Source organism: Bos grunniens, chromosome 24 (assembly GCF_055505025.1).
Source record: "Bos grunniens cultivar Pamir isolate PY7600 chromosome 24, Bosgru_T2T1.0, whole genome shotgun sequence".
Taxonomy (NCBI): domain Eukaryota; kingdom Metazoa; phylum Chordata; class Mammalia; order Artiodactyla; family Bovidae; genus Bos; species Bos grunniens.
This window is the reverse complement of record NC_141188.1, coordinates 59268756-59293670: the sequence shown is the minus strand read 5'-3', so window position 1 is coordinate 59293670 and position 24915 is coordinate 59268756. Positions and strand designations below refer to the sequence as shown.

The 24915-nt window shown below is 44.9% G+C and overlaps 1 protein-coding gene and 1 long non-coding RNA gene across 10 annotated transcripts in view; one reads left to right on the top strand and one right to left on the bottom strand.

Annotated features, from left to right (window-relative positions):
* ALPK2 (alpha kinase 2) overlaps positions 1–24915 on the top strand; it is a 150835-nt gene that overhangs the window by 57781 nt on the left and 68139 nt on the right. For 7 of the 8 annotated variants that reach the window (XR_015154132.1, XR_015154133.1, XR_015154134.1 and 4 more), the window contains one exon: positions 7777–9487. Coding sequence is in view for 4 of the 8 variants with exons in the window: in XM_086373654.1 (XP_086229780.1) it covers positions 7777–9487 (1711 nt within the window). In the remaining 4 variants the exon portion in view is untranslated. The other variant, XM_086373656.1, reaches the window with a different exon arrangement.
* Positions 1–24915, bottom strand: part of LOC147346357 (uncharacterized) — a 107124-nt gene that overhangs the window by 65710 nt on the left and 16499 nt on the right. Inside the window, exons 3-5 of one of the 2 annotated variants that reach the window (XR_015154135.1) lie at positions 22402–22509; positions 11840–22293; positions 4841–4948 (exon numbers count right to left, since the gene is read on the bottom strand). This is a non-coding gene — a long non-coding RNA (uncharacterized LOC147346357). Of the gene's footprint in view, positions 1–4840; positions 4949–7754; positions 8441–11839; positions 22294–22401; positions 22510–24915 lie in introns of those variants that run through there. The other variant, XR_015154136.1, reaches the window with a different exon arrangement.

Below are 24915 nucleotides of genomic sequence, written 5' to 3'. Positions count from 1 at the left end.
GGGGAGGATGGGATGTTCCTGCTTAGCTGGAGGCCTCAGGAGAGCGGGGCCTCTCAGCCTCACCCTGGTACCCTGTGCAACATGGTGAGCCTCTCACAGAACAATTTCCACTCCTCCCGAAATGAGCACTCTCATCTGCTTCCCGAAGAACTGGAGCTTGAGGTCCAAACCCCTCAGTCTGGGATGCAAAGTCATTCATGATGTGGACTCCACCTCCTGGTCAGTAACTCCTCCTGCTCCTAACTGGCCTGGGTCAGCCCCACCTTCTGCCTGCGTGTGTGCGTGTACGCAAGCGTGTGTGTGTGTGCGTATACGTATGTGTTGTATGTGTGTGTACATGCTCAGTTGTGTCCGACTCTTTGCAACCCCGTGGACTGTAGCCCGTCAGGCTCCTCTGTCCGTGGGGTTTTCCAGGCAAGAATACTGGGGTGGGCTGCCATGTCCTATTCCAGAGGATCTTTCCAGCCCCCGTGTCTCCTGTGCCTCCTGCATTGGCAGGTGGATTCTTTAGCACTGTGCCACCTGGGAAGCCCCGTCCCCTGCCTTCTTTGGGTCAAGTGCAGCAGAGAGCCAGTGGCCCTGGGAGAGGGGGAAATGCAGGTTCCAGGGGCCAGCTCTGTAATAGTGAGCACAAGAGGGGATAGGGGCAGACGGTCCCTGGAGCAGCACAAACCAAAGCCCCCTTCATCTCTCCATTTGTCTGGTTCAGCACATCTGTTGGATAAGTAACTAGATAAATCGGTGCATGTCCAAGGAATCTCTTTATCAATTTTAAAATACATCTAGCTTCTTGCAGAAAATATCAAGAAATTCCATGTGTTTGTAGTGTTAGAATTCTTCCATCTCCGTAATGAACGTAGCTTTGGGGCATGGAAAGGAAACGCAAGCCTTACTTACTCCTTTAGTTATTCTGAGTAAGTCAGTTTATAAAATGGACAATAGCAGTTAGGCAAGTCATAAAATACAGACACTTAATGTCAAAAAATATTATGACCTTCACCCTGTGCTCTGACTGCGGGAAGGACAAGGATGTCATCATGTAAGTATGCACTGAGTCCAGCCTCCCCCCACTGTTGCACAGGCAGGCTCAGGGAGGGGCCGGGGAGACAGCTCGTTCCCAGATCTTGTTTTCTTTCACTGGAACATGGAATGAGTAATAGAATCATATCTGAAATTCAGAGAGGGTTCCAAATCTTACCTCTAGCCAACAGTTTCAGCTTCTTCTCCTACCAGCTCTGCCTTCAGGGCACCTGGCCACATCTCACAGTTTGAGTTTCAGCATTTTTAATGATGGTGAGAGCATTTTGGGGGAGCGGGCAAATGACATCCAGGAGACAGAAGGAAAGGAGCAGCAACAGGAGCGGGCTCATCTGCTTCGCATTCCACACAGATGCAACTTATCTTATTTGTGCCACTGTGGTCATGAATAAGGGCTTCCCAGGTGGCTGAGTGGTGAAGAATCTGCCGGCAATGCAGGAGACCTAAGAGACCCAGGTTCGATCCCTGGGTGGGAGAGATCCCCTGGAGAGGAAAATGGCAATCCACTCCAGTATTCTTGCCTGGAAAATCCCATGGACAGAGGAGCCTGGTGGGTTACAATCCATGGGATCGCAAAAGAGTTGGGTATGACTTAGCGACTAAACAACAATAATAACAACAATCATGAAAAGATAAATGTATGAAATAATGCATTTGAAAGCACGACACCCTTCGGGGATGATGAGAATCATGGTGACAGAAGTGGAGGGATTTAAAAGTGCATCCGTTTGGATTGGTCTATTGCACCAACGGCTAAAGAAAAAAATGACTCCATGTCTTTTATTGGACTTGATACATTCTGTTCCCCAGCTCCTTGTCTTCATGGTCTTATTTTATAACATCACTAGTCCTGTGGATCCTTTTCCTGGGTTCTTAGTTCTTACTCACATTTATGACACTTGTTCACAGGACACAAAACCATCCCAAGGAACTTCTAGAATTAGCGCTACCCCCAGCCTCCTGCCCCCACCCCCGACCCACAGCGCCAGCATCAATGGTAACCAACCTCCTCCTTCCCAATCCAACACATCGGTTTGCCTATTGTTTGCCGTAGTTGTTATCCCCTGCTGCAGGCAGCCGTGATGTGAAACTATTGGCTCTCAAATTTTTGGACAAAAATGCTCTCAGGAAAAATATTGTTCATATTGACTGAGCTCTGTCACATAAAGACAGTCTTGTGGGTGAGGTCGTCCAGGTCAGCACCAGACGGGTCATAATACTGATCCCCTGGGAAGGGGGCTTCAGGAGCAGGGGCTTCCCACCCTGTTCTTTCTCCTTCAGTGGTTACTGGGCTGCAGATTTTCACTGACTGTGGGCTCTTGCTTCTTGAGACTACCATGCAACTGGGGATAGGGGAGAGGGCTAGGGTGAATTAAATTGCAAAAAACTCACTCTTCTTGCTGGGAGTCAGCCAATTTTCTTGAACAAATGCTACCTACTTTGCCCTTGACTGGTGTTGAGAGCTCTGAAAACATTGATTCAGACAAATGCTGCCTTCTCGTTGTAAAGGAGGAAACTTTTAGGGGTCCTTTATGTCACAGTTTTTGCTGATGCTTTTCATCTTCTACTTCATGCCGTTTAGCACAGAATTGACTCACATTGTTATAAGTGAATATTCATATTATTTCCTTAATTTAGAAGTTTGGAAAACTTGTATCTCTTTATAAGCTTGATAGTTTCCCAATACTTCAAGGCTGTTCTGACAAGGGTAAGAGTAATATTAATGAATGTAATTCTTAAAAATATTGTATATTGAACCATATTAATATTAGGAAGATCTCATGAACCAAGTTTTTCCAAATGACCAATATATGATACAAAATCACACATGGGTTAAAGATCCATGTAAAATGCAGTGCAGACCAACAGATTCTGTGTCACATGTATGAAAAATTAATTGATCATGTTTTGGATTCCACATTGCAACTAATCTTTGTGTGGTATCAAAGAGGTTATCTGAAACCATATTAAAAAGACCATTAAAATGCTGGTTCCTTTTCCAACAACGTATCTGTGTGAGGCCAGATTTTCTTCATATACTTCAACCCAAACACTGTAGTGCATCCCATTGAAAACAGAAGCAGATACAAAAAACCCAGCCGTCTTCTATTAAGCCACAAGCTACATGAAAAAAATGTAAAGCGATACCACCCTTCCAGTGTTCACGAGCTGGACACGACTGAAGCGACTTAGCATGCACAATGTTACTTTGTTTTGCAAAAAAAAAAAAAATGTTTTTTTCCTCTCTGGTGCTGTCCTGGTATTTTTCATAAAAATATGTCGTTTATGCAAACTTGTAATAAGGCAATTTTTGTTCTTTTTGAAGGAATAAACAAATGTTTTCAATTTTTCCATAACTTTAATATGGTCAACATTGGTGGATATTACCCCTATAAACAAACGTCTGTTGAATCCTCGATTATTTTTGAGCGTTTAAAGGGTCCTGCTGCCAAAATGTTTGAGAACCTTTGGTTTAAACCAAATAGTTCAAGCTCAGAAGAAGCCCCATTTACTTAAGGTCTCATGCATCCCTTTTTCTCTAATATGGAAGTGATTCATTTAGAAAGAACCTAAGAGTATTCAGGCAAGATTTTCACAGCAAGGTGGAGGAAGGCTGCTGTCTCCTTCAGCCGAAAGGAGAGGTATGCAGGTATGCAAGGAGAGCGCAATTAATTGTTCAGGGAATTTCTTCCCGAATGGTTTTGAATTCCTGTCAAATCACCGTGGGGCCCACAGGCAGGCCACTCTGCCAGCACTTCACCAAGATTCTAAACCCCAACCTTGTGTTCATGCCATTTCAACGGCTACCACCGAGGTCCCTGCTTTGAATTCCCTTTGCCCTTCTGGAATGCACCATGCAACTTGGCACAGAACTGACTGTAAGCGCCTCTGAGAAGCTTACAACACCTCTCCGGGAGATTTTTAGTCATTTCAGGGCTGGACATGATATCTCCCCCATCTCTTTTTTTTAATTTGGAAAATTTTATTTATTCATTTGGCCACACTGAGCAGCATGTGGGATCTTAATTCCCCAACCAGGGATTGAACCTGAGCCCCCTGCGTTGGAAGCTTGGAGTTTTAACCACTGGACCTACTGGGGAAGTCCCTCCTTGACTCCCCGTCAGCTCTTACCGTTATATTGGTTCACACTCTTGTCGTCAGTTTACCCATGAAGATGCAAACTCAGAAAAGAAACCCTTTACTTGCAGATGTGATCTTTCTCTGCACCCTGTCATTTCCCTCCTCTGTATGTGCACTTTCTAACAGGACACACAGAGCCAGGCATAAGAGTCAGAGACTCTGGTTTCCTCTCTAAGCTCCGCCACTTACCAACTTTGTCACTTTGGGGGAAATGACTCCTTTGAGCCTTAGTTTTGCGGACAGGGAGCAGCCAGCATACTGTTTAATAGAGGAGGCATTCAACAAGGCTGGGTTTCTTGCCGGATTTTCTCCACCTCCTCGTTAGGATGCTGAGAAATAATTATCTAGGACATGCCAACCGCAAACCATAACTCTCTCAAAGGCACTCATTAGACAGTGAGAAGTTAATTATACTTAATCCAGTTCCTCTTCCTCTTTAATGTACTCAGGATGACTTGTAAAATCTTATATCAGCTAAAACACATGTTCCATAAAATCTGACATTACTAAATCATAACATTCCCATATCTGTTAATTTCATCATTCAGAAATTAAATGCACAGAATCCATTGATTTTCGCCATATTTTTCTAACATTTGTTGTGTTTTCCCTTCTTGAGTTTTGTGAATTGCCTCTGTTCTCTCCTTTATTCCTTTCTTACCTGTCCTTTGTGCCTCTCAGGCTCATTTTTTCCTCTTCCTTTCTCTTCTTCCTACGTGAATCATAGTACCTTCAGGGTAGCTGGTTCGTTCAGCAGATGGATCATGGCCTGGATAGAAGAGGAAATCAGAATTACTTGGGATTTTCCAGAAGCCCCTGGGGGCTGTTTTATACTCTGTTTAAGCTCTCTTGTGTGCATGCTCAGTAGCTTCAATCCTGACTCTTTTCGACCTTATGGACTGAGGCCCGCCAGGCTCCTCTCCGTGGGATTCTCCAGGCAAGAATACCTAGAGTGGGTTGCCATGCCCTCCTCCAGGGGATCTTCCCGACTCAGGGATTGAACCTGAGTCTCTTGGATCTCCTGTATTGCAGGTGGATTCTTTACCACTGAACCACTGGGGAAGCCCCATTTAAGCTCTCAACTGAGGCCAAATCTCCAAGAACGCATCAGAAAGATGCATGAAGGGAATGTCGTGGGCCATGTGAAATGCTCCTCTCAGCTTCAATTGAAGAGACCTCAGCCTAACTAATAATGAGGATGAGGATGTCTTTGAGGGTAGGCCAAGGACAATTCGTAGCAGAATATGTTTGGGAACTTGAAAAGTAAATTCTTAGGCCCTCTACCCACAGATTCTTCTTTCTCAATATTTGTTTATTTATTTACTGTGCTGGGCTTCCACTGTGGTGTGCAGGAGCTTTACTTGGCATGTGGAAGCTAGTTCCCCAGGAAGGGATCAAACCCTCACCCCCTGCATGGGGGAGTGTACAGTTTTAGCCGTTGTTCCCCAGGGAAGTCCCTAGCCACAGATTCTGATTCAAGAATTTGAATCTGATGTAAGATTTTACAAGTCATCCTGATAGTTTCTGCAGACTTCTTAAGAACCAGAGAAAACCTGGTCTTAGTGCTGCCCCATCCTTTTTTAAAAAAAGTTATTTATTTGTGCCAGATCTTAGTTGCAGCACGTGGAATCTTTGATCTTTGTTGCAGCGTATGACCCTGACCAGGGATTGAACCCAGGCCCCCTATATTGAGACCACAAAGTCTTAGCCACTTGACCACCAGGGAAGTCTCCCCTCCCCTTTTTAAATGGAGTTCTATTTGACACTGAACACCATGTAAGTTGAAGGTGTACAATGTATTGATCTGACACCTTTATATTATAATATGACTGCCATAGCAATGTCAGCTAACACTCTTATCACATCATGTAATTATCATTTTATCACTTTTGCTTTCTTATAGAGTACATATGGCATAAAGTTTCTGCTTCACAAAGTCCTTTCACCCTGATTTTGTGATTTGAACCTCAGAATAATCTTGTGAAATAGACAGGAGCAGCTACTGATTCCCCCAGAAAGTTGCCCTAAATCTCATTCTCCCCGTGCTATTGGCCATGACAAATCCAGAGATTGGCTATGGGTCAGGCCTGGCCAACCTCGGGCACCTTGAGTGTCTTCTACTTGAGAATCAAGTTGCCAAAAAAACAAAGCATTAATGCAGTTGAAATTAGTTTGTGCTTTCTGAAGATGAGGCCTTTGTGAGTGGGTACCCAACAGTTGAAGGCTTATGAGCACATGTGAGGTCAGGAGACAAAGAGGGCCCTCCAGTAAGGAAGAGAGAGGATAAGGAAGACTGTGTCCCACGGCTGTAAACATCTAACACTGACCCTCCTGAGGGAGACATTTGTGCATCTCTTACACGTGTGAGTCACTAACAATCTGACCATCACCTCTGAGCCTGAGCTAGACCCTCAGCTCCTGCTTTCTGAAGATGGATAGTACATAAAACACCAGCAGTGTTACGATGAGGTCAAATGAGATAAATAAAAGTGCAAATTCAAAAGCAGAAATAGGGACGTCCCTGGTGTTCCAGTGGCTAAGACTCGGTGCTCCCAGTGCAGGGGCCCAGGTTCGATCCCCGGTGGGGAAACTAGATCCCATGTGTGCACGCGTGCAGGTGTGCGTGCTGAGTCACTTAGTCGTGTCCGACTCTCTGCGACCCTATGGACTGCAGCCCGCCATCCCACATGCTGCAAGTAAAGATCCCTCATGTTGCAGCAAAGATCAAAGGTCCTATGTGCCTTATCTAAGACCTGGCACTGCTAAGTATTAACAAACAAATAAAACTTAATATTAAAAAAGTAGAGCAGGTACAACACGTGTTTATTGAGACTGCAGAGCCTGGAGAAGTGTTCTAAGGGGAAAGGTCAGCAAAGCAAGTCAGGCTCCAGGCGCCATGTGGCTCCAGGCGCCATGTGGCTCTAGTCAAGAAAGGGAGGGGCCCCCAGCACCATCCTTTCTGGAGCAGGGAGAGCAGGCTTGGCGTGATCCAGGATTCGGTTTCTTCCCTGCTGAGCCAGAGCCAAACACTGGGCGGGTACTGGTCAGGATGGCATGTGGACATTGGTTTTCAGCCAGAGGGGTTCGTGGCTGTGGTTTAGACTTTATAGTCATGTTAAATTAAAGAGGAAAGGGCACTGTTCTTCATGCACATAATTCTAGTATGGTGTTAGCTTTACAGCCTCCTGGCAAGAACCATGTTTTCTTAGCACAGTCTTTAAAAGAATTACTGCTTATAGTAGCCCACTATAAGATTCAGAGTGCTTTAGTTTTTTGTGTACTATGCATTCCTTCAGAAAGTAATGCTGCTTCAAGTTTCTATAACATAACATGACTTAAAATAAAAGAGAGAAGAAGAAACTAGAAACTGTTTCCCCATTCATCTGAGTTATTCTCAGCATTTTCGATTTGGGGTAAGACTGTGAAAGTCTTAAGGGAAAATGCTGAGCATCTCAGCCCATTGCCTCTGACCACAAACCCCTTCCCAGGGGGACCCCAGATCTTGAGTGTGCAGGAAAACCACGGTCATTGTGTGTGTGTGCCAGGATGCAAGGCATGTCGGCATGCAAACTTACGTGTCTCCTCTCTTCATCCTAGCTGTACCCAAAATGACACTGCTGTTTATCAAGTCTCTGCTCGGAACTGTTTTGGGATGATCTGCTGCTCTGCTTCCATTGAAGTGCAGTGCCCGACAGAGGACCAACCACTCTCTCCCAACCCAAAAGATGACGGGCACACAGGTTGGAAACACGACACGGAGACATATGAGCAGGAGAGCCCAAACCACACTGATGAGAAAGAGCATCCTTATAAGGAAGGAGAAGGTATCGCCTCGGGGCCTCCTACATCAGCTGACGCCCCCTCCTCCAAATCCAGCGGTGCTCATTCACTCCAGGTGTCGGCCGACCGTGACCCTGGCTCTGACAACCCCTTGGCGGTTAAAGACACGAGGCAAACGGAAGAGGCTGGTGGTGCTGCTAACACAGAGGGCGTTGCGGACGGGTTGCGTTTTCCTAGTTCAAGTGATGCTCCTGATAAACAAGATGTGTGTGGCCACAGGGCCGTGCATTCCGAAGTACCAAGGTTAACAGATGGTGCCTTAGACCCTGAGGGCCCTAACGAGGAGGCCTTGAACTCTAGTCACCAAAATGCCAGAGTCCAGAAGTACATCAGCTTCGGCCTGGCCCTGACACGGGCAGACTCATCTGCTCCTCCAGGTACCAGGCCCGTCAGCCCCCCGGCTTCCAGCACAGACTCTGACAGTGACTATGAACTTTGCCCAGAGATAACCCTAACCTGCGCCGAGGAGTTTTCAGATGATGACCTGGAGTATCTGGAATGTTCCGACGTTATGACAGATTACTCTAATGCGATCTGGCAAAGGAACCTGCCGGGGACGGAGCGTGTTTTTTTATTAGAAAGCGATGACGAAGAGATGGAATTCAGTGAGTGTAGCCTGGGTGGGTGTGTGCGTTTCTTCAGTGAATTGGGTTGCAGGCCCCCGGTGTCGGATGACACGGGGCCCATGGATGCCACCGCTGGCCTCTGTGGTCATCACTCACCACCCCAAGAAGTGGGGGGAAGGAGCAGCCGGGCCTCCACGCACAGAGCCTCATCCTTGCAAGAGGGGATGCCCCTGCCCCTGGGACTTCAGCAGGATGGACCGGCTACGGTGACAGACCCGGGCAGGTATAAACCACCCGCTGCCTTGGAGGCTGCTGAAGACGGTTATCCAGGAATTCAAGGAGAAACCAGAGACAGCCACCAGGCCGGAAAGGAATTCTCTGGTGACAAGCTGCTAAACATGGATAAAGCGGTGGCAGGGACAGAGGGGAAGCACTTGTCTGGTGAGTCAGGACAGCCAGGGATGAGCCGGTGTCTGGAGACCAGGGCCGAGAGAAGAGTAGGGGGGAAAGACGGATGGAGCCAGCGGGGCTCTGAGAAACCTGCCAGGACGTGGCGACCGGGAATTAAGGGAAAAGCCAAGAGGCTGAATTCCAGCCTGGAAGAAAGGACGGCGGAAGCCTCCCTGGATCGCCTCTGTCCCAAGGGACCTGTTAAGCACCCACTAACCCCGAGTGACAAAAGAACCAGCTCCCATACCAGAGCAGAGGGGACTGATCTGAAGCCCCAGTTGCCTGCAGGAGGCCCTGAGGTTCCAACCCAAGCAGAGCCAGAAGCGAAAACCCTGCAGGCTCCACCCGGCTTGCTCTCCAAGGAGGAGACCTTGCACTTCCAGAGAGAAGGGGTACGGGCTACAGACGTATTTGAAACGTGCAAGGTTTCAGGCTGGAGTGATCATCCTCAGGTAGGACTCCTCTTTCACAGTTTATCAGCTCAGATGTATTTGTGTGTGTGTGCGTGTGTGTATTTCCTTTCCCTCCACATTCACAATTGCTGTGCCACAGTGTACATCAAAATAATTCTCCCAGTACCACCAGGGGACTTGTGAATGACAGGGGCTGCTGCTGGGAAGGAAATCTGGTTTTGAAAAAAGGCCCAGATAAACCCTAAGCCATCCTAATTATAGCAAAAGACAGATAGAAGTGAGAGGCACTAATGGGATTCTGGACAGCTGGAAAAAGAAATCTGATATTTTGTCTACTGCATGGGTTTTATCAGGCAATGTCATTATTCAGAAAGTTTTCAAGCAAATGTTTTGGGTGTAGTCTTTAAAAGAAACCAAAACATTCTTTTTGGTGATTTTCCAGGACACTTTTGAAACTTGGTAAGTGCTGGCTTTTATCAGAATTCATAGAATGAATGAGAGATTTTGGTGTGTCTAAAAGATTTGCAGAATTTGCTTAATGATGCTGGAGAAAGTAGAGAAAGTAGACTTTGCTGTGCTCAAAAATCTAAGTAGATTTTTGAATGAATCTCTGTTTTATTTTTCTTAGACCACATAGTGTAAAAGAGGCAAAGAAAACACTGCAGGAATTAAAAAAAAAAGTTTTACCCTGTTACTGATTTGGGGGTATATTTGAAAGAGATGGAAAAATTAATATACTAAGGATGTTATGTGATATATGAATTTATTATATTTTTAAGTGTACAGGGTTTTAAGTGGGCTTTGAACTGATGCTGTATTATGGCCAAGATTTGATTTCTGTAAATACCCACGAAAAGTTATTTATCATTATTTTTACTTGGCCTCTGCTTTCCCTTCTCCCAACTCTGTAGTAGGAACCTAGTATTGTTTTTATAGAAGACTAGATAATACTCCAAAGAAAACTAAATATTCCCAACTGCATTCAGTTATTGAGTTCACTTTGGGAAAAAGTAAAAATTTAATGCACTGATGATTTCTAAAGGCCCACTCATAAAATAGCCAATCTGAAAAAATCTCCATATGTAAGGTAGTTTTTCTTCCCTGAGCAGATTCTTCTGTTCCACTGGCCAAATTAGCCATGTGAGGGCCACATTTACTCCACTCTTTTGCAGGAGTGCCAGCTTTACCCTATGTGGTTGTTTAACACAGCAGTGACCACAGACTCAGGCCCGAGATACATTTAAGGAGGGGTTTTGGCCAAAGAGTAATACAAAATTAAGCTGCAGCGTTCATTTCTCCATGTCAGTAGACACAGCATGTCCTTTTCTGCTCATAAACTACTCTGCCTTGCTCAGCTGGGTGCCTTTTCACAGCTGTTTGGCATCCACACCGAGCATTTCACTGGGCAAATTATTTCAGTTATTAAGCGCTGTGTGAAGGGGGAGGTGTTGCCCAGTGGCCTCCCAGAAGTCAGAGCAGGGGAAGGGGCTATTGACAAGGCTGGTTTCAGACCCACTGCTGTGCAAGGCAATTCCTAGCTCCCTCAGCTGCCCAGAGCTGAGAGGCATCGGAGGAGGGAGCCCCCGCTCTCATCCTCAGCTTGTGCTCTAAGCTCGATTCTGAGATGGGGAACTCTGGGGACCAGCAAGCTCTCTTGTTTCCTGGCAATGCAGCGAAATAAAACAGGCCGTCTCTGGGACCCTGTTGTCTCTATTGAACTTCTTAGGGCACTCTTGCTTACACACTCACACATTCATGAATGCACACCCACCTTGCACGCTCTCAACTCAAGGTCCCATCTGTGTTTTCAGGCATGACCAAGGCAATTATCTCAGAACGATGAATATGACTTTTTAGATAGCTTGCACTCTGCAGGTGGAGGGACCATTTCTCACTTTGCTGTTCTCTGTAGCAGAGCCAGTCTCTCACTCAAGTGTCAACATGAGTAGAAGCTGTATATTCAAAAACAGTTTTGTGCTGTAGAAAAATTTTGACTAAAGCAGGAAAATTATGCCACAGGGATAGTGGTATAGTGAGCACAGATTTCTTTTACCCATGCAAAAAGTTACTCCCTAATTGTGGATGTCTGTGCTTCTTACATATGTGCACAACATAGCCAGATGTATATCAAATGGCTAAATATTGCAAACGTGATACAAAAGCATTAGAGGGTCATTGAAAACCAAATCAAACTTTTTATAATGTTGCTTAAAAAAAAAGCCCAAGTTATGGGGGTGAATCCTCCCATAACTAAGTCAAAAGACATTTAGAATATTTATTCTCAGACATCTGAGGCCCATGAGAACTTAAAATTTGAAATGGCTAAAAATTCTTGGTTGGGGGTAATATTAGCAAATTTGCCCATTCTTGACTCTTGCCTGATTCACTTACCTTTAAGGTGCCCAGCAGTAGAAACAATAACCAGCATCTTATCTTTTAGGATGTTCTCTTCATCTGTGTGTTGCTTTTAGCTTCTGAGAAAAATTCCATGTCTCTAATTCTGTGTTACAGCACAAGGCTGACGTGTAAACTAAACCATGTCCAGGGGTCCTTATTTCTTGTCTTCCTTTCCCACTCTTGCAAAGCAAGGCCATCTTGTTCTGATCTGTCTTGGAGTAGTACTTGCCCAGGCTAAGATTGGAAAGCCCCCAGTGTCTACATTTATGGAAGATTCCTAAATTAATCCCAGTTTGGGAGTGGAAAACGGAGAGGGTACCCCAGGCTAACTTGAATCGTCTTCAAGGATGGCACTGCCAATCCTTCACCTTGGTTCTGATCTTGCTTTCTTGATCCAACTCAGAGGCGAGGCCTGCCAGTCTGCCCATCTTAAGTTTCCCTGTAGCCATACTGGGGTAAGATCATCCTTGCTTTTAAATCAGAAGTGCTGTGTCTGTTCTTCTGCAGAGTTGCCCAGCCTCACCCCAGAGAGATTTGCATTTCTTTAAAGAGATGGGATCTCAAGTACACAGTATGGAAATGCATTCTTAGGTTCTGATAATTAAGAATCTTCCTGACCAGGATATAGCACTAAGCTTAGAAGGTGAGCTCCATGATGGTAGGCAGGCTGGTCACCGTTTCGTTCAGTAATATGTCCCAAGTCCTTGGGATCATACTAGTCATATAATATGCGCTCAATAACTGAATGAGTAAGTAGCCACATGGTACTAGGTTGCTAGATTGAGTCCTCTATCTTTTTTTATTAATGAGTCTGGCTAGAGGCTTATCACTTTTGTTTATTCTTCTCAAAGAACCAGCTTTTAATTTCTGATCTTTGCTATTGCTGTCTTCGCCTCTGTTTCATGTATCTTTATGATACATGCTCTGATACATGATACGGCTCTGATCTTTATGATTTCTTTCCTTCTATTAACTTTAGGGCTTTTTTGGTCTTCTTCCTCTAGTGGCTTTAGGTTTAAGTTTAGGTTGTTTATTTGAGACTTTTGTTTCCTGAGGTATTGCTGTAAACTTTCTTTTTAGAATTGCTTTTGCCGTGAATTCCAGGTATTGTCAAGTATGATTCTAATAATCACTGATCTCAACAATTTGTGGTCTTCATCTTCCTAAGTACATTCCTTGATTCCCTTCACATACCAACCTTCCACTAGGAAATTGCTGTCTGCTGCTCTTCTGGCCCTGGGGATAGATTCATGCTGTGCTTAGTCGTTCAGTTATGTCCAACTCTGTGACCTTTTGTGTTGTAGCCCGCCAGCCTCCTTATCCATGGGATTTTTCAGGCAAGGATACTGGAGTGGGCTGCCATTTTCCTACTCCAGGGGATCTTCCCGACCCAGGGATCAAATCCACATCTCCTGTGTCTCCTGCATTGCAGGATTCTTTACCTGCTGAGCCATCGGGAAGCCCCATCATTGGGAATTGATTGGTTTATGCCAAGCTGGCCACACCTTGCACTTGGCTTGCCTTGCGAATGCCAGTGATTCAGATACAGCCTTGGCCTTAGTGGTGTCTTATCAGCTCTCACTCACTGCTAACTGGATCCGGGAAGACCTCACCATATCCCCAAGCATTCGGGGCCTTCCACGATTATGCCTCTGTCTACCTGAGAGGCGAAGCAGACGTGCACACTGGTTTCCTCATCTGGAAAAGGAGGCAGTTTCTCATACAGGCAGTGCTTTCTTCCACCTTCAGGTCTGGAGTGCCCTCGATTGGCTTGTTGCCAGCTCAGTTCACCTGGTCCTTCAAGGCCAAGGTGCAGGCTCCTTCAAATTGCATTCCCTGAAGCACATTCCTCATCTTTAACTGTGATTTCTTCTTCCAGAGAAACAACATTCTTGTCTGCATTCTTCGTATAATGTAGTGGGCTCTGGAGCCATGTTTGGTTCCTGACTGTGTGACCTGGGAAAAACTAGTTAAGCTCTCCCAGCCCAAGTTTCCTCATTTGAAACAAAATGATAGCAATAATAACAACAGTAATAATAACAACCACCACCTCACAGAGTGCTGTGCAAATTAAAACTTTCATATAGGGACTTCCCTGGTGGCTCAGATGGTAAAGTGTCTGTCTACAATGCGGGAGACCCAGGTTCAATCCCTGGATCGGGAAGATCTCCTGGAGAAGGAAATGGCAACCCAGTCCAGTATTCTTGCCTGGAAAATCGCATGGATGGAAGAGCCTGATAGGCTACAGTCCATGGGGTCGTAAAGAGTCGGACACGACTGAGCGACTTTACCTTCACCTGGGGATCTAGTGGCCTGGATGCCATGCTCACAGTGCAGGAGACTGGTTCTATCCCTCGTTGGGGAACGAGATCCCACATGCTGCAACTAAGACCTGGCACAGCCAAATAAATAAGTAAGTAAATATTAAGAAGAAAAGATAGAGCCATGCATGTAAAATGCTCAGCACAGTACCTGTTATGCAGTTAACATTTAATAAGTATTATCATTTTTTTGTTTTGTTACTTATCTCCCCATATTAAAAACATTAAGGGCTGGCTACAAGATGTTTTATGCTTTTTCTTAATTGAAAATTTTAATAATTGTCCATGCATAGATGTAAGAAATAAGACAGAGAGGCCACTATACACTGTGGCCAGCTTCCCCTGAGGCTAACATTTGGCAAAACTCTGGTATAATTTTCACAACCGAGATGCATTGATACCATCTGCTGATCTTGTTCAGATTTTCCCTTTTTACTTATACTTGTGTGTGTGTGTGAGTGTGTATGTGTATTAGGATCTACAGAAATGCGTCACTTGTGTGCATGCACGCTAAGTCACTTAAGTCGTGTCCAACTCTTTTGCAACCCTATGGATTTTAGCTCGCCAGGCTCCTCTGTCCATGGGATTCCCCAGGCAAGAATACTGGAGTGGGTTGCCATGCCCTCCTCCAGGGGATCTTCCCGACCCAGGGATTGAACCCTAGCCTCTTACATCTCCTGCATCCACAGGCAGGTTCTTTACCACTAGCGCCACCTGGGAATCACTTGTGTGGGCTCATGTAATAAATGTGATAAGAAACCTCACCTTCATCTAAGTTCAGTCCAGTAGTTAGGCAGGCTGTGTAATTTACACACCAACTATATGGCAGCTTGCCACGTGCATGGCCACCCAGTGACAGGGCAGGTAGTAGGTCTCCAGTGAGTTTTTTTAAAGCATAGAGAAAATATAAGCGGATCATCTAAACTTGCCTGCCATGTAGTTTTCATATCTGGGACAGAACAATCTGAGATTTGCATTTAGTTACATAATAAAATATGTGCCCACCCCCACCGACGCCCCCGCCCCCGCCAAACAACAACTGCTAACTCTGACTCAGGGAGGTGGATAAGCCAGCCCTCTGCTGATGATGGGAAGGACAGAAGCTTATAATCACTCATCTCTCAGCACATGGCTGCCACGCCTCTTGTCAGCACCACACCATGGTTGACTCAGGGAGTCACACAAACGTTTGTTTCGTTTTTGATCACAAAGCCCACTCTGCCACTTCTGCCAAAAACCATTACCATCCCAGACCTACAAGATCATGCCTCACTGCAGGTCTTGGACTCAAGTCTTGCTGAATCAGAATCTGCAATTTTAACCCAATTCTTGGGAATTCATAAGCACGCTAAAGATCCAAAAGTCTTGGTCTGCAAGGAGAGATCTTTCCCAGGTTAGAAAAGACCCTAAGGCAATGCGTCTCAAGCCTGTGGACCTTAAACCATCTGATGCCTGAGTACCATCCCCGGCTCCCCACCACCCCAAGATTCCGATGTGATTTGTCTGCAGTGTGGCTTGGGCACTGAGGGTTTTGAAAGCTCCCAAGTGATTCTCTGTACCTCTGAGGTCGGGAATCTTAGCTGTAAATATCGGGTGCCTAAGTCCCACCCTCAGAGATCCCAATTTTGGTGGTTGAAGGCCCTTGGGGAGTGGAATGCCAGTGTCATGCGGGTGGGCTCCAGGCCCCAGACTGGCAGAATGGGGCTACCTTTCATGAGAGTTTGCACCCCTCGTGAAGGCACGCCCCCCCGCCCCGGGATTCTGGAGCCCCTTGCCCTGATTTCCCTCCATCTTAGCCAAGGAACAAAGCCCCAGGTCAGTCAATACTACTTTTCAAATTGGGGCAGTGGGTGTTCTCTGGTGTATTACGTTGGACAAAAGTAAGTGTAATTTCAGACCATGAATTTTAAATCATTATAGCTAGGTTCAAACACATCTTTATTAATCAAAATAGGAACCATTACAATCAACACACTTTTGCCAACGAGAAATAAGTTTGTTTTTCCAGCAGTGTAAAAATCCACGCTTCGGGATTCGACGAACGTCGGAAAGCGTTTTCTGCCTCCTGCTGGTTGTAGACGCATTTTGCCTGCAAAGGGTTGTCAGCATGGTGGAAGAAGTGGCGGTTGGTGACAGGTCAGGGGAATGTGGCGGATGAGACAAAACTTCATAGCCCGATTTGTTCAACTTTTGGAGCGTTAGTTGTGTGACGTGCAGTTGGGCATTGTTGTGAAGAACTGGGCCCTTTCTGTCGATCATGCCGGCTGCAGGCATTGCTGTTTTCAATGCATCTCATTGATTTGCTGAGCATACTTCTCAGATGTAAGGGTTTAGCCAGGACTCAGAAAGCTCTAGGGGATCAGATGGGCAGCAGACCACCAAACAGTGACCGTGACCTTTTTGGGAGGTTTTGCACGTTTGGCTTTGAGACGTGCTTTGGGCTTCCCTGGTGACTCAGATGGTAAAGGATCCGCCTGCAGTGCAGGAGACCTGCGTTCAATCCCTGGGTTGGGAAGATCCCATGGAGAAGCGAAAGGCTACCCACTCCAGTATTCTGGCCTGGAGAATTCCACGGACTGTATAATATACAGCATAAAAGTTAAAAAAAAAAAAAAAAGGTCCTATATACTATAAAAAAAAAAAAAGTCCCTAAGTGGGCCTTAGGAAGCATTACTACGAACAAAGCTAGTGGAGGTGATGAAATTCCAGTTGACCTACTTCAAATCCTAAAAGATGATGCTGTGAAAGTGCTGCGCTCAATATGCCAGCAAATTTGGAAAACTCAGCAGTGGCCACAGGACTGGAAAAGGTCAGTTTTCATTCCAATCCCAAATAGAGGCAATGCCAAAGAATGTTCAAACTACCACACAATTGCACTCATCTCACACGCTAGTAAAGTAATGCTCAAAATTCTCCAAGTCAGGCTTCAACAGTATGCGAACTGTGAATTTCCAGATGTTCATGCTGGATTTAGAAAAGGCAGAGGAACCAGAGATCAAATTGCCAACATCCGTTGGATCATCAAAAAAGCAAGTCCAAAAAAACATCTACTTCGGCTTTATTGACTATGCCAAAACCTTTGACTGCGTGGATCACAACAAATTGTGGAAAATTCTTAAAGAGATGGGAATACCAGACCACCTGACCTGCCTCCTGAGAAATCTGTATGCAGATCAAGAAATGATAGTTGGAACTGGACATGGAACAGCAGACTGGTTTCAAATAGGGAAAGGAGTACGTCAAGGCTGTATATTGTCACTCTGCTTATTTAACTTATATGCAGAGTACATCATGCAAAATGCTGGGCTGAATGAAGCACAAGCTGGAATCAAGATTGCTGGGAGAAATATCAGTAACCTCAGATATGCAGATGGCACCACACTTACGGCAGAAAGTAAAGAAGAAATAAAGAGTCTCTTGATGAAAGTGAAAGAGGAGAGTGAAAAAGTTGGGTTAACGCTCAACATTCAGGAAACAAAGATCACAGCATCCAGTCCCATCACTTCATGGCAAATAGATGGGGAAACAATGGAAACAGTGAAAGATTTTATTTTCTTGGACTCCAAAATCACTGCAGATGATGACTTCAGTCATGAAATTAGAAGACGCTTGCTGCTTGGGAGAAAAGTTATGACCAACCTAGACAGCATATTAAAAAGCAGAGACATTACTTTGCCAACTGAGGTCCATCTACTCAAGGCTATGGTTTTTCCAGTGGTCATGTATGGATGTGAGAGTTGGACTATAAAGAAAGCTGAGCGCCAAAGAATTGATGCTTTTGAACTATGGTGTTGAAGAAGACTCTTGAGAGTCCCTTGGACTGCAAGGAGATCCAACCAGTCCATTCTGAAGGAGATCAGTCCTGGGTGTTCATTGGAAGGACTGATGTTGAAGCTGAAACTCCAATACTTTGGCTACTTGATGTGAAGAACTGACTCATTGGGAAAGACCCTGATGCTGGGAAAGATTGAAGGCAGGAGGAGAAGAGGGTGACAGAGGATGAGATGGTTGGATGGGATCACTGACTCAATGGACATGAGTTTGAGCAAGCTCCAGGAGTTGGTAGACAGGAAAGCCTCGCGTGCTACAGTCCATGGGGTTGCAAAGAGTCGGACACGACTGAGGACTAAACTGAACTGAACTAAATAGTAAATGCATTCCTGCAACACTCCACATTCTAGAAAATCACATGAAATATCAGGCCTTCTGGGGAAAATAGTACTCCCTGCATTTTACTTCAGAAATAGGCCGTTTGAAAACTAGAGACAAAAGCAAAAAGCGGACCCAAGAAGTTCATGTGGACTATCCAGGGAGGCGGCCCAGGTTGGCCAATGGCAGCCACGGCAGAGATTACATGTTTATGAGGTCACTGGGTGGACGTGCTGGCAGCCCTTAATGTGAGCAGATGGAGGCTGAGACGGGAAGCCGGCAGTGGGTCTCTGTGGGGCTGTCTGTGAGGTTGGGCCTGGGAAGTGCCACATGCCTCCAGATGTCCAGGCTTGGAGTGCACCTCTTAGGAGGCAGGAACGCTGGGCAGATTTCTTTTTTTTTTTTTCAAATTTTATTTATTTTTTAAATTAGAGTATAAGGTGGTGTTAGTGGTAAAGAACCCGCCTCTCAATACAGGAGACATAAAAGTTGCAAGTTCGACCTCCTAGGTCAGCAAGATCCCCTGGAGGAGGGCATGGCAACCCACTCCAGTACTCTTGCCTGGAGAATCCCATGGACAGAGGGGCCTGGTGGGCTACAGTCCATGGGGTCACGTAGAGTCGGACGTGACTGAGGCAACTTAGCACGCACATAGAGTTGATTTGCAATGTTGTGTTAATTTCTGCTCTACAGCAAAATGATTCAGTTATATATATAGATAAATAGATAGATTCTTTATTATATTCTTTTCCATTATGGTTTATCTCAAGATACTGAATATAGTTCCCTGTGCTATACAGTATGACCTTGTTTATCCATTCTGTATGAAGCAGTTTGCAGCTCCCAACCCCAACTTCTCCATCCCCTCCTCTGTTCCCCTAGGCCACACTTTTAATTTTATTAAAATACAACCAGAAAGGGTGCCTGCTGCCAAGGCAAAAGCTGAGTTATAGGCTATTCCCTTTCCCGCTCATGTTGGCTGTGATTTACTTCAGCTATTCTGGGGTTCTTGCTGGGCCTGCTAAGTCATTTCAGTCATGTCTGACTCTTTTTAAGTAGCCCGCCAGGCTCCTCTGTTCATGGGATTCTCTAGGCAAGAAGACTGGAGTGGGTTGCTGTGCCCTTAGCCTAGGCAAAATTTCCCAAGAACCAATGCACACCCATGAATGCATCAGGCTACCTCATTACAGAACATGTGTTGTAACACAGAGACACCTCCTGCACCCCACAGTGGGGGCTCTGAGTCCTCAGGGCACTGCATCCGTGTGAGGGCCTAGGTGATCTGTGCTGCTAAGGTGAATTTTTTTTTAAGATTTTTTTTGATGTTGACCATTTTTAGAGTCTTTATTGAATTTGTTATAATATTGCTTCTGTTTTATGTTTTGGAGTTTTGGCTATGAGGCACGTAGGATCTTAGCTCCCCAACCAGGGATCAAACCCACACACCTTTCATTGGAAGGCCAAGTCTTAACCACTGGACCGCCAGGGGAGTGCTAAGGTACATGTTTAAAGAGCTCTGAATTTTACCCCAGAGTTTTGGTATCCACACCTTTAATAAGCTCTCTAGGTCTCCCAGGGACGGCGGAGCCTGTTGGGCTGCTGTCTATGGGGTCGCACAGAGTCGGACATGACTGAAGCGACTTAGCAGCAGCAGCAGCAGGTGACTCTAATGAGCAAAAGGTTTTAAGCCATGGGTCAATTAGACTGAGACCTCGTGTGACCGCTACAACTTGAGGCATTTCTGTAAAGAATCACAGGCGTTTGAAACACAGGAAGTTTAGGCCTTGTCAACTGTAACCCCTTCACCCTAAGAGGAAAGAGCTTCATGATCTGGATTTTCTTCTGCTTTCTAGTTGGCTTACTATAAATGCAGCTTGGGCTTCACCTGTCCGGCCACTGAAATAAATACAGATCCTGATTTATTGTAACTAAATCCAAAACAGGTGTGCCATCTACAGCTGAGTTTTATTTTGAGGCGTGGTGCTGGGACAAGAATTTGGATGGCAGCAGTGGAGGCGGGGAAAGGGGGTCCTTTGGCTCCGAGGGTGGGTTTTAGCCCTGGCAGTAAATCTCTCATCGCTGCCTCGAGTGGGAGCTGAGTGCCTGAGACGTGCGTTATTGGTCTTTTTTTTGCAATGACTGAAAACGAACTTGCTTTACTGAAACGGGCTAACCAACCATCTATCAATATGGACACTAAAGCTAAGGTAACCAAAACAGTGTGCTAGTAGCTCCAAACCAGGGCTTCCCTGGTGGCTCAGTGGCAAACAGTCTGCTTGCCAGTGCAGGAGACATGGGTTCAATCCCTGGGTCGGGAAGATTCCCCTTGAGGAGGAAATGACAACCCATTCCAGTATTCTTGCCTGGAGAATCCCATAGACAGAGGAGCCTGGCGGGCTACAGTCCATGGGGTCACAAAAGAGTTGGACATGACTTAGTGATTAAACAACAACAGCCCCAAATAGATAAATAAATAAACCAAACTGAGTAGAGAAAACAGAAGGAGACCTAAGAATATACTGGAATTTGGTTATGATAGAAATAACCTGTCATGTTTTAGGAAGGAAGCAAAATCTTTAAAGCAGACACAATTAGCCATCTGTGTGGAGAAAAAATTAAGACCAGTGGACCTCAGATAAACACTAAATGGATTCCTGGGTTAAAAATAAAAAACCCAAACTGTAAACTACTGGAAAAAGTATTGGAAACTATTCTTATGACCTTGAAAGCCATAAGATTTGGGAATGTAAAGAACATCAACAACAACAAAAATGAAGAAAACATGATCGTTTTGATTATTTCAAATTTTATATAACAGAAAATATTGTAAATCAAATTAAATGAAAATGACACGCTGGGAAATATATGTAGAACATATATATCATAGACAAGTATTAATTTTCAAGGTATATAAAAACAGATAAGTACCCTTAAAAACTGAATTTAAAATAGGTAAAAGTGAATAAATATGAAGTTCATAGAAGAGGGAATATAAAAGTTACTAGCTCAGCTGGTAAAGAATCCACCTGTAATTCAGGAGACCTGGTTCAATTCTTGGGTTGGGAAGATCCGCTGGAGAAGGGATAGGCTACCCACTCCAGTATTCTTGGGCTTCCCTTGTGGCTCAGCTGGTAAAGAATCCACCCGAGATGCAGGAGACCTGGGTTTGATCCCTGGGTTGGGAAGATCCCCTGGAGAAGGGAAAGGCTACCCAGTCCAGTATTCTGGCCTGGAGAATTCCATGGATGTCCATGGGGTCACAAGGAGTCAGACACGACTGAGCAACTTTCACTTAAAAACATATGAGAAGCTGTCCAACCTTGTGAGTAATTAGGAAAATATAAAATTTTAAAAATATCATCCAGATAGACAAAAAAATTAAAAGATGATAACATCAAGATACTCAGATCGTGGAGAAATGTGTTCATTGCCAGAAAGAATGTAATTTGAGGATATCTTTTAACTCTCGAGAAGAGCCTTCACGCAGACCCAGGGAGACATGGACCATAATGTGTTTCTCAGAATTGTTTGTCTAAGGAAAGACTTATTCGGAAACAGCTAAATAAATGCGACCTGTTCAAATGATGGGCATCTCAAAGCATAACACAGAGCGCCAAAGGCAGGGTGTAGATCGGTCCATAGCACGTGAGCCGTCTATGCCCTCCAGACCAACCCGGAACAGTGTATGCCCTTTGCACATACATATGACAGCCCACCCTGGGCTTCCCAGGGGTCCAAATGTGATCACAAAAGTCCTTCTAAGTGAGCGATGGAGAGAGGAGACTCAGAGAGAGCTTGGAGATGCTGTGCTGCCGGCTTGGAAGGTGGAGGAAGGGCCACGAGTCAAGGAACGCAGGCAAACCTCCAAAAGCTGGAAAAGGCAGAGTTTTTCCTCTGGAGCTTCCAGAAGGAACACAGCCCTGCCGACACCATGATTTTAGCCCAGTGAGATCCACGTCGGACTTTTGACTTTCAGAACTGTAAGATAATAAATTCTGTGTCATTTCAAGTGACTTGAGTTTGTGGTAGTTAAAGCAGCCATAAGAAACTAATGCAGACAGAAAGGATAGTTTTAAAATAAAGTACCTCCAAGCGAGTCAGGATATTCTTCTTCAGATTTTCACTTCAGGTATCTGAGCAGGAGCCAATTTATGACACGACTTTGCAAATCCTAGTTGTCTTTGGCTTAGAAATCTGACACGGGAGAGAAAGCAAGAAGAGAGAGACCAGCTTCATTTAAAGCAAGTATGTTGGAACCTCCCCAGCAGTCCAGTGATTAGGACTTGCTTCTGGTGCAGGGGGCCCGGGTTCAATCTCTGGTCAAGGAACTAAGATCCTGTAAGCTGCATGCCTAAAATAATAATAATAAAATAAAAATAAAATATAACACTTTGGGGAGTTTCTCCAGTTATTCAGCAGTAAAGAATCTGCCTGCAATGTAGGAGATGCAGGAGACGCAGGTTTGATCCCTGTGTCGGGAAGATCCCCTAGAGGAGGAAATGGCAACCCACTCCAGTCTTCTTGCCTGGAGAATTCCATGGGCAGAGAAGCCTGGTGGGCTACAGTCCATGGGGTCGCACAGAGCTGGACACGACTGAAGCGACTTAGGATGCACATAACATTTTGGAATTCAGGAAGCCTTAGGGAGAAAAGATAGAGTCATGGACTCCACAGCTAATCCACATGAGAATTAGGGTGCCTCAGATGTCTCCATGGTGTCCAGAGGAACTTCCAGCCTGAGAATGCCTGTGAAGTGGCTGGACTCCAGGAGAAAGCGTCCTGGGAAGAGCATGCCCAGAACATACCTTTTGACCTCAGGGCAGTCCGAGAGGCTGAGATGGTGCAAAGGAGGCTGGGAAACTCTGAGCAACTGCTGGTGCAGTTTCCCAACTCGATGCTACTGACATTTGGACTAGATAATTCTTTATCCTGGGCAGCCACGCATGCATTGCAGAATGTTTTTAGCAGCATCTCTGGCCAGTAGCAATCTCTACCTGTCATCTCTACCCCAGTTAGCAACCAAGAATGTCTCTAGACAGTGCCAAATATCCCCTGGGGGGAAGGGCGGGGTGTAACAAATCTCACTCCATGTGTTGATTAGCTCTGGGTAAATTCTGTCCCCTCACTAGTGACAGCTGGGAAAGAAGCTGTTATTTCCTTTATTTTTTTTTTACAGTTTTATTGGAGTATAGTTGCTTTACAATGTTAGGTTTCTATTGTACAGCATTGTGAATCAGCTATATTTATACACATATATCCCCTCTTTTTTGGATTTCCTTCCCATTTAGTTCACCCCAGAGCATTGTGTAGTGTTCCCTGTGCTGTACAGTAGGTTCTTATTAATTATCTATTTTATACATAATATCAATAGTGTAAATATGCCAATCCAAATCTTCTGATTCCTCCCAAGAAGCTGTCATTTCATTTATCTTTTAAAATTTTTATCTGTTTATTTGGCTGCACCAGATCCTTTGTTGTGGCATGTGAGCTCTAATTTCCTGACCAGGAATCGAACCCCGGGCCCCCTGCATTGGGAGTGTGGAGTCTCAGCCACTGGGCCACCAGGGAAGTCCCCAGTTTCATTTAAATCAGCGCTGTCCAATAGAGATTTCATGCAAGCCACATATGTGACAAGTATGTTCACAAACTGTGCCACCATTTCCTCTATTTAGTTCCAGAATACTTTCGTCATCCCCCAAAGAAACCCTATACCACTTCCTGTTCTCCTGTCCCCCATCCCTTTGCAAACTCTAATTTCTGTCTCTGTACGTTTGCCTATTCTGCACATTTCACGTGCAGGTGAACCTTGTTTTATTATGTTTTATTATTGCCTCTGTCATGTTTTGCAGACACTGCATTCTATTTTGAAAAATCAAAGGTTTGTGGCAGCCCAGCATCACGCAAGTCTGTTAACATGATTTCCTCAACAGCGGTTGCTCCCTTTATGTCTCTGTTCCACATTTTGGTAATTCTTACAATGTTCCAAACGTTTTCATCATTATTATATTTTTTATGGCGATCTGTAATCAGGGATCTTTGTTGTCTCTACTATGACTCTGGAAGTCTCAGGTGATGGTGGGCATTTTTTAGCAATGAAGTTTTTTTTTAACTGTCGTTTATGCATTTTTAAAAGATATAATATTATCACACACTTAATAGTGTAAACATAACTTTTATGTGCACTAGGAAACCAAAAATTGATACGACTTGCTTTATTGCGGCGGTCTAAAACTGCACCACGATCTCTCTGATGCCTGCTCTAAGTGGAACCATACAATAGGTGGGGTTTTGGTCTACCTTTTCCACTTGGTATAATGTTCTTAAGGGTCATCCATTGTTAGAGCATCTCTCAGTACTTCTTTTCATGGCTGAGTAATATTACATTGTATGAATCTCCCGCACTTATTTTTGTCCATTCATCAGTTGATAGGCATTTGGGCTATTTCCACTTTGTAGTTATTATGGGTAGTGCTGCTATGAACATTTGTATAGACGTTTTTGTGTGGACATATGTTTTCAGTTCTCTGGGGGAGATAGCTAAAAGTAGAATTGCTGGGTAACTATGTATAACATTTTGAGGAAACCTCATACTGTTTTTCA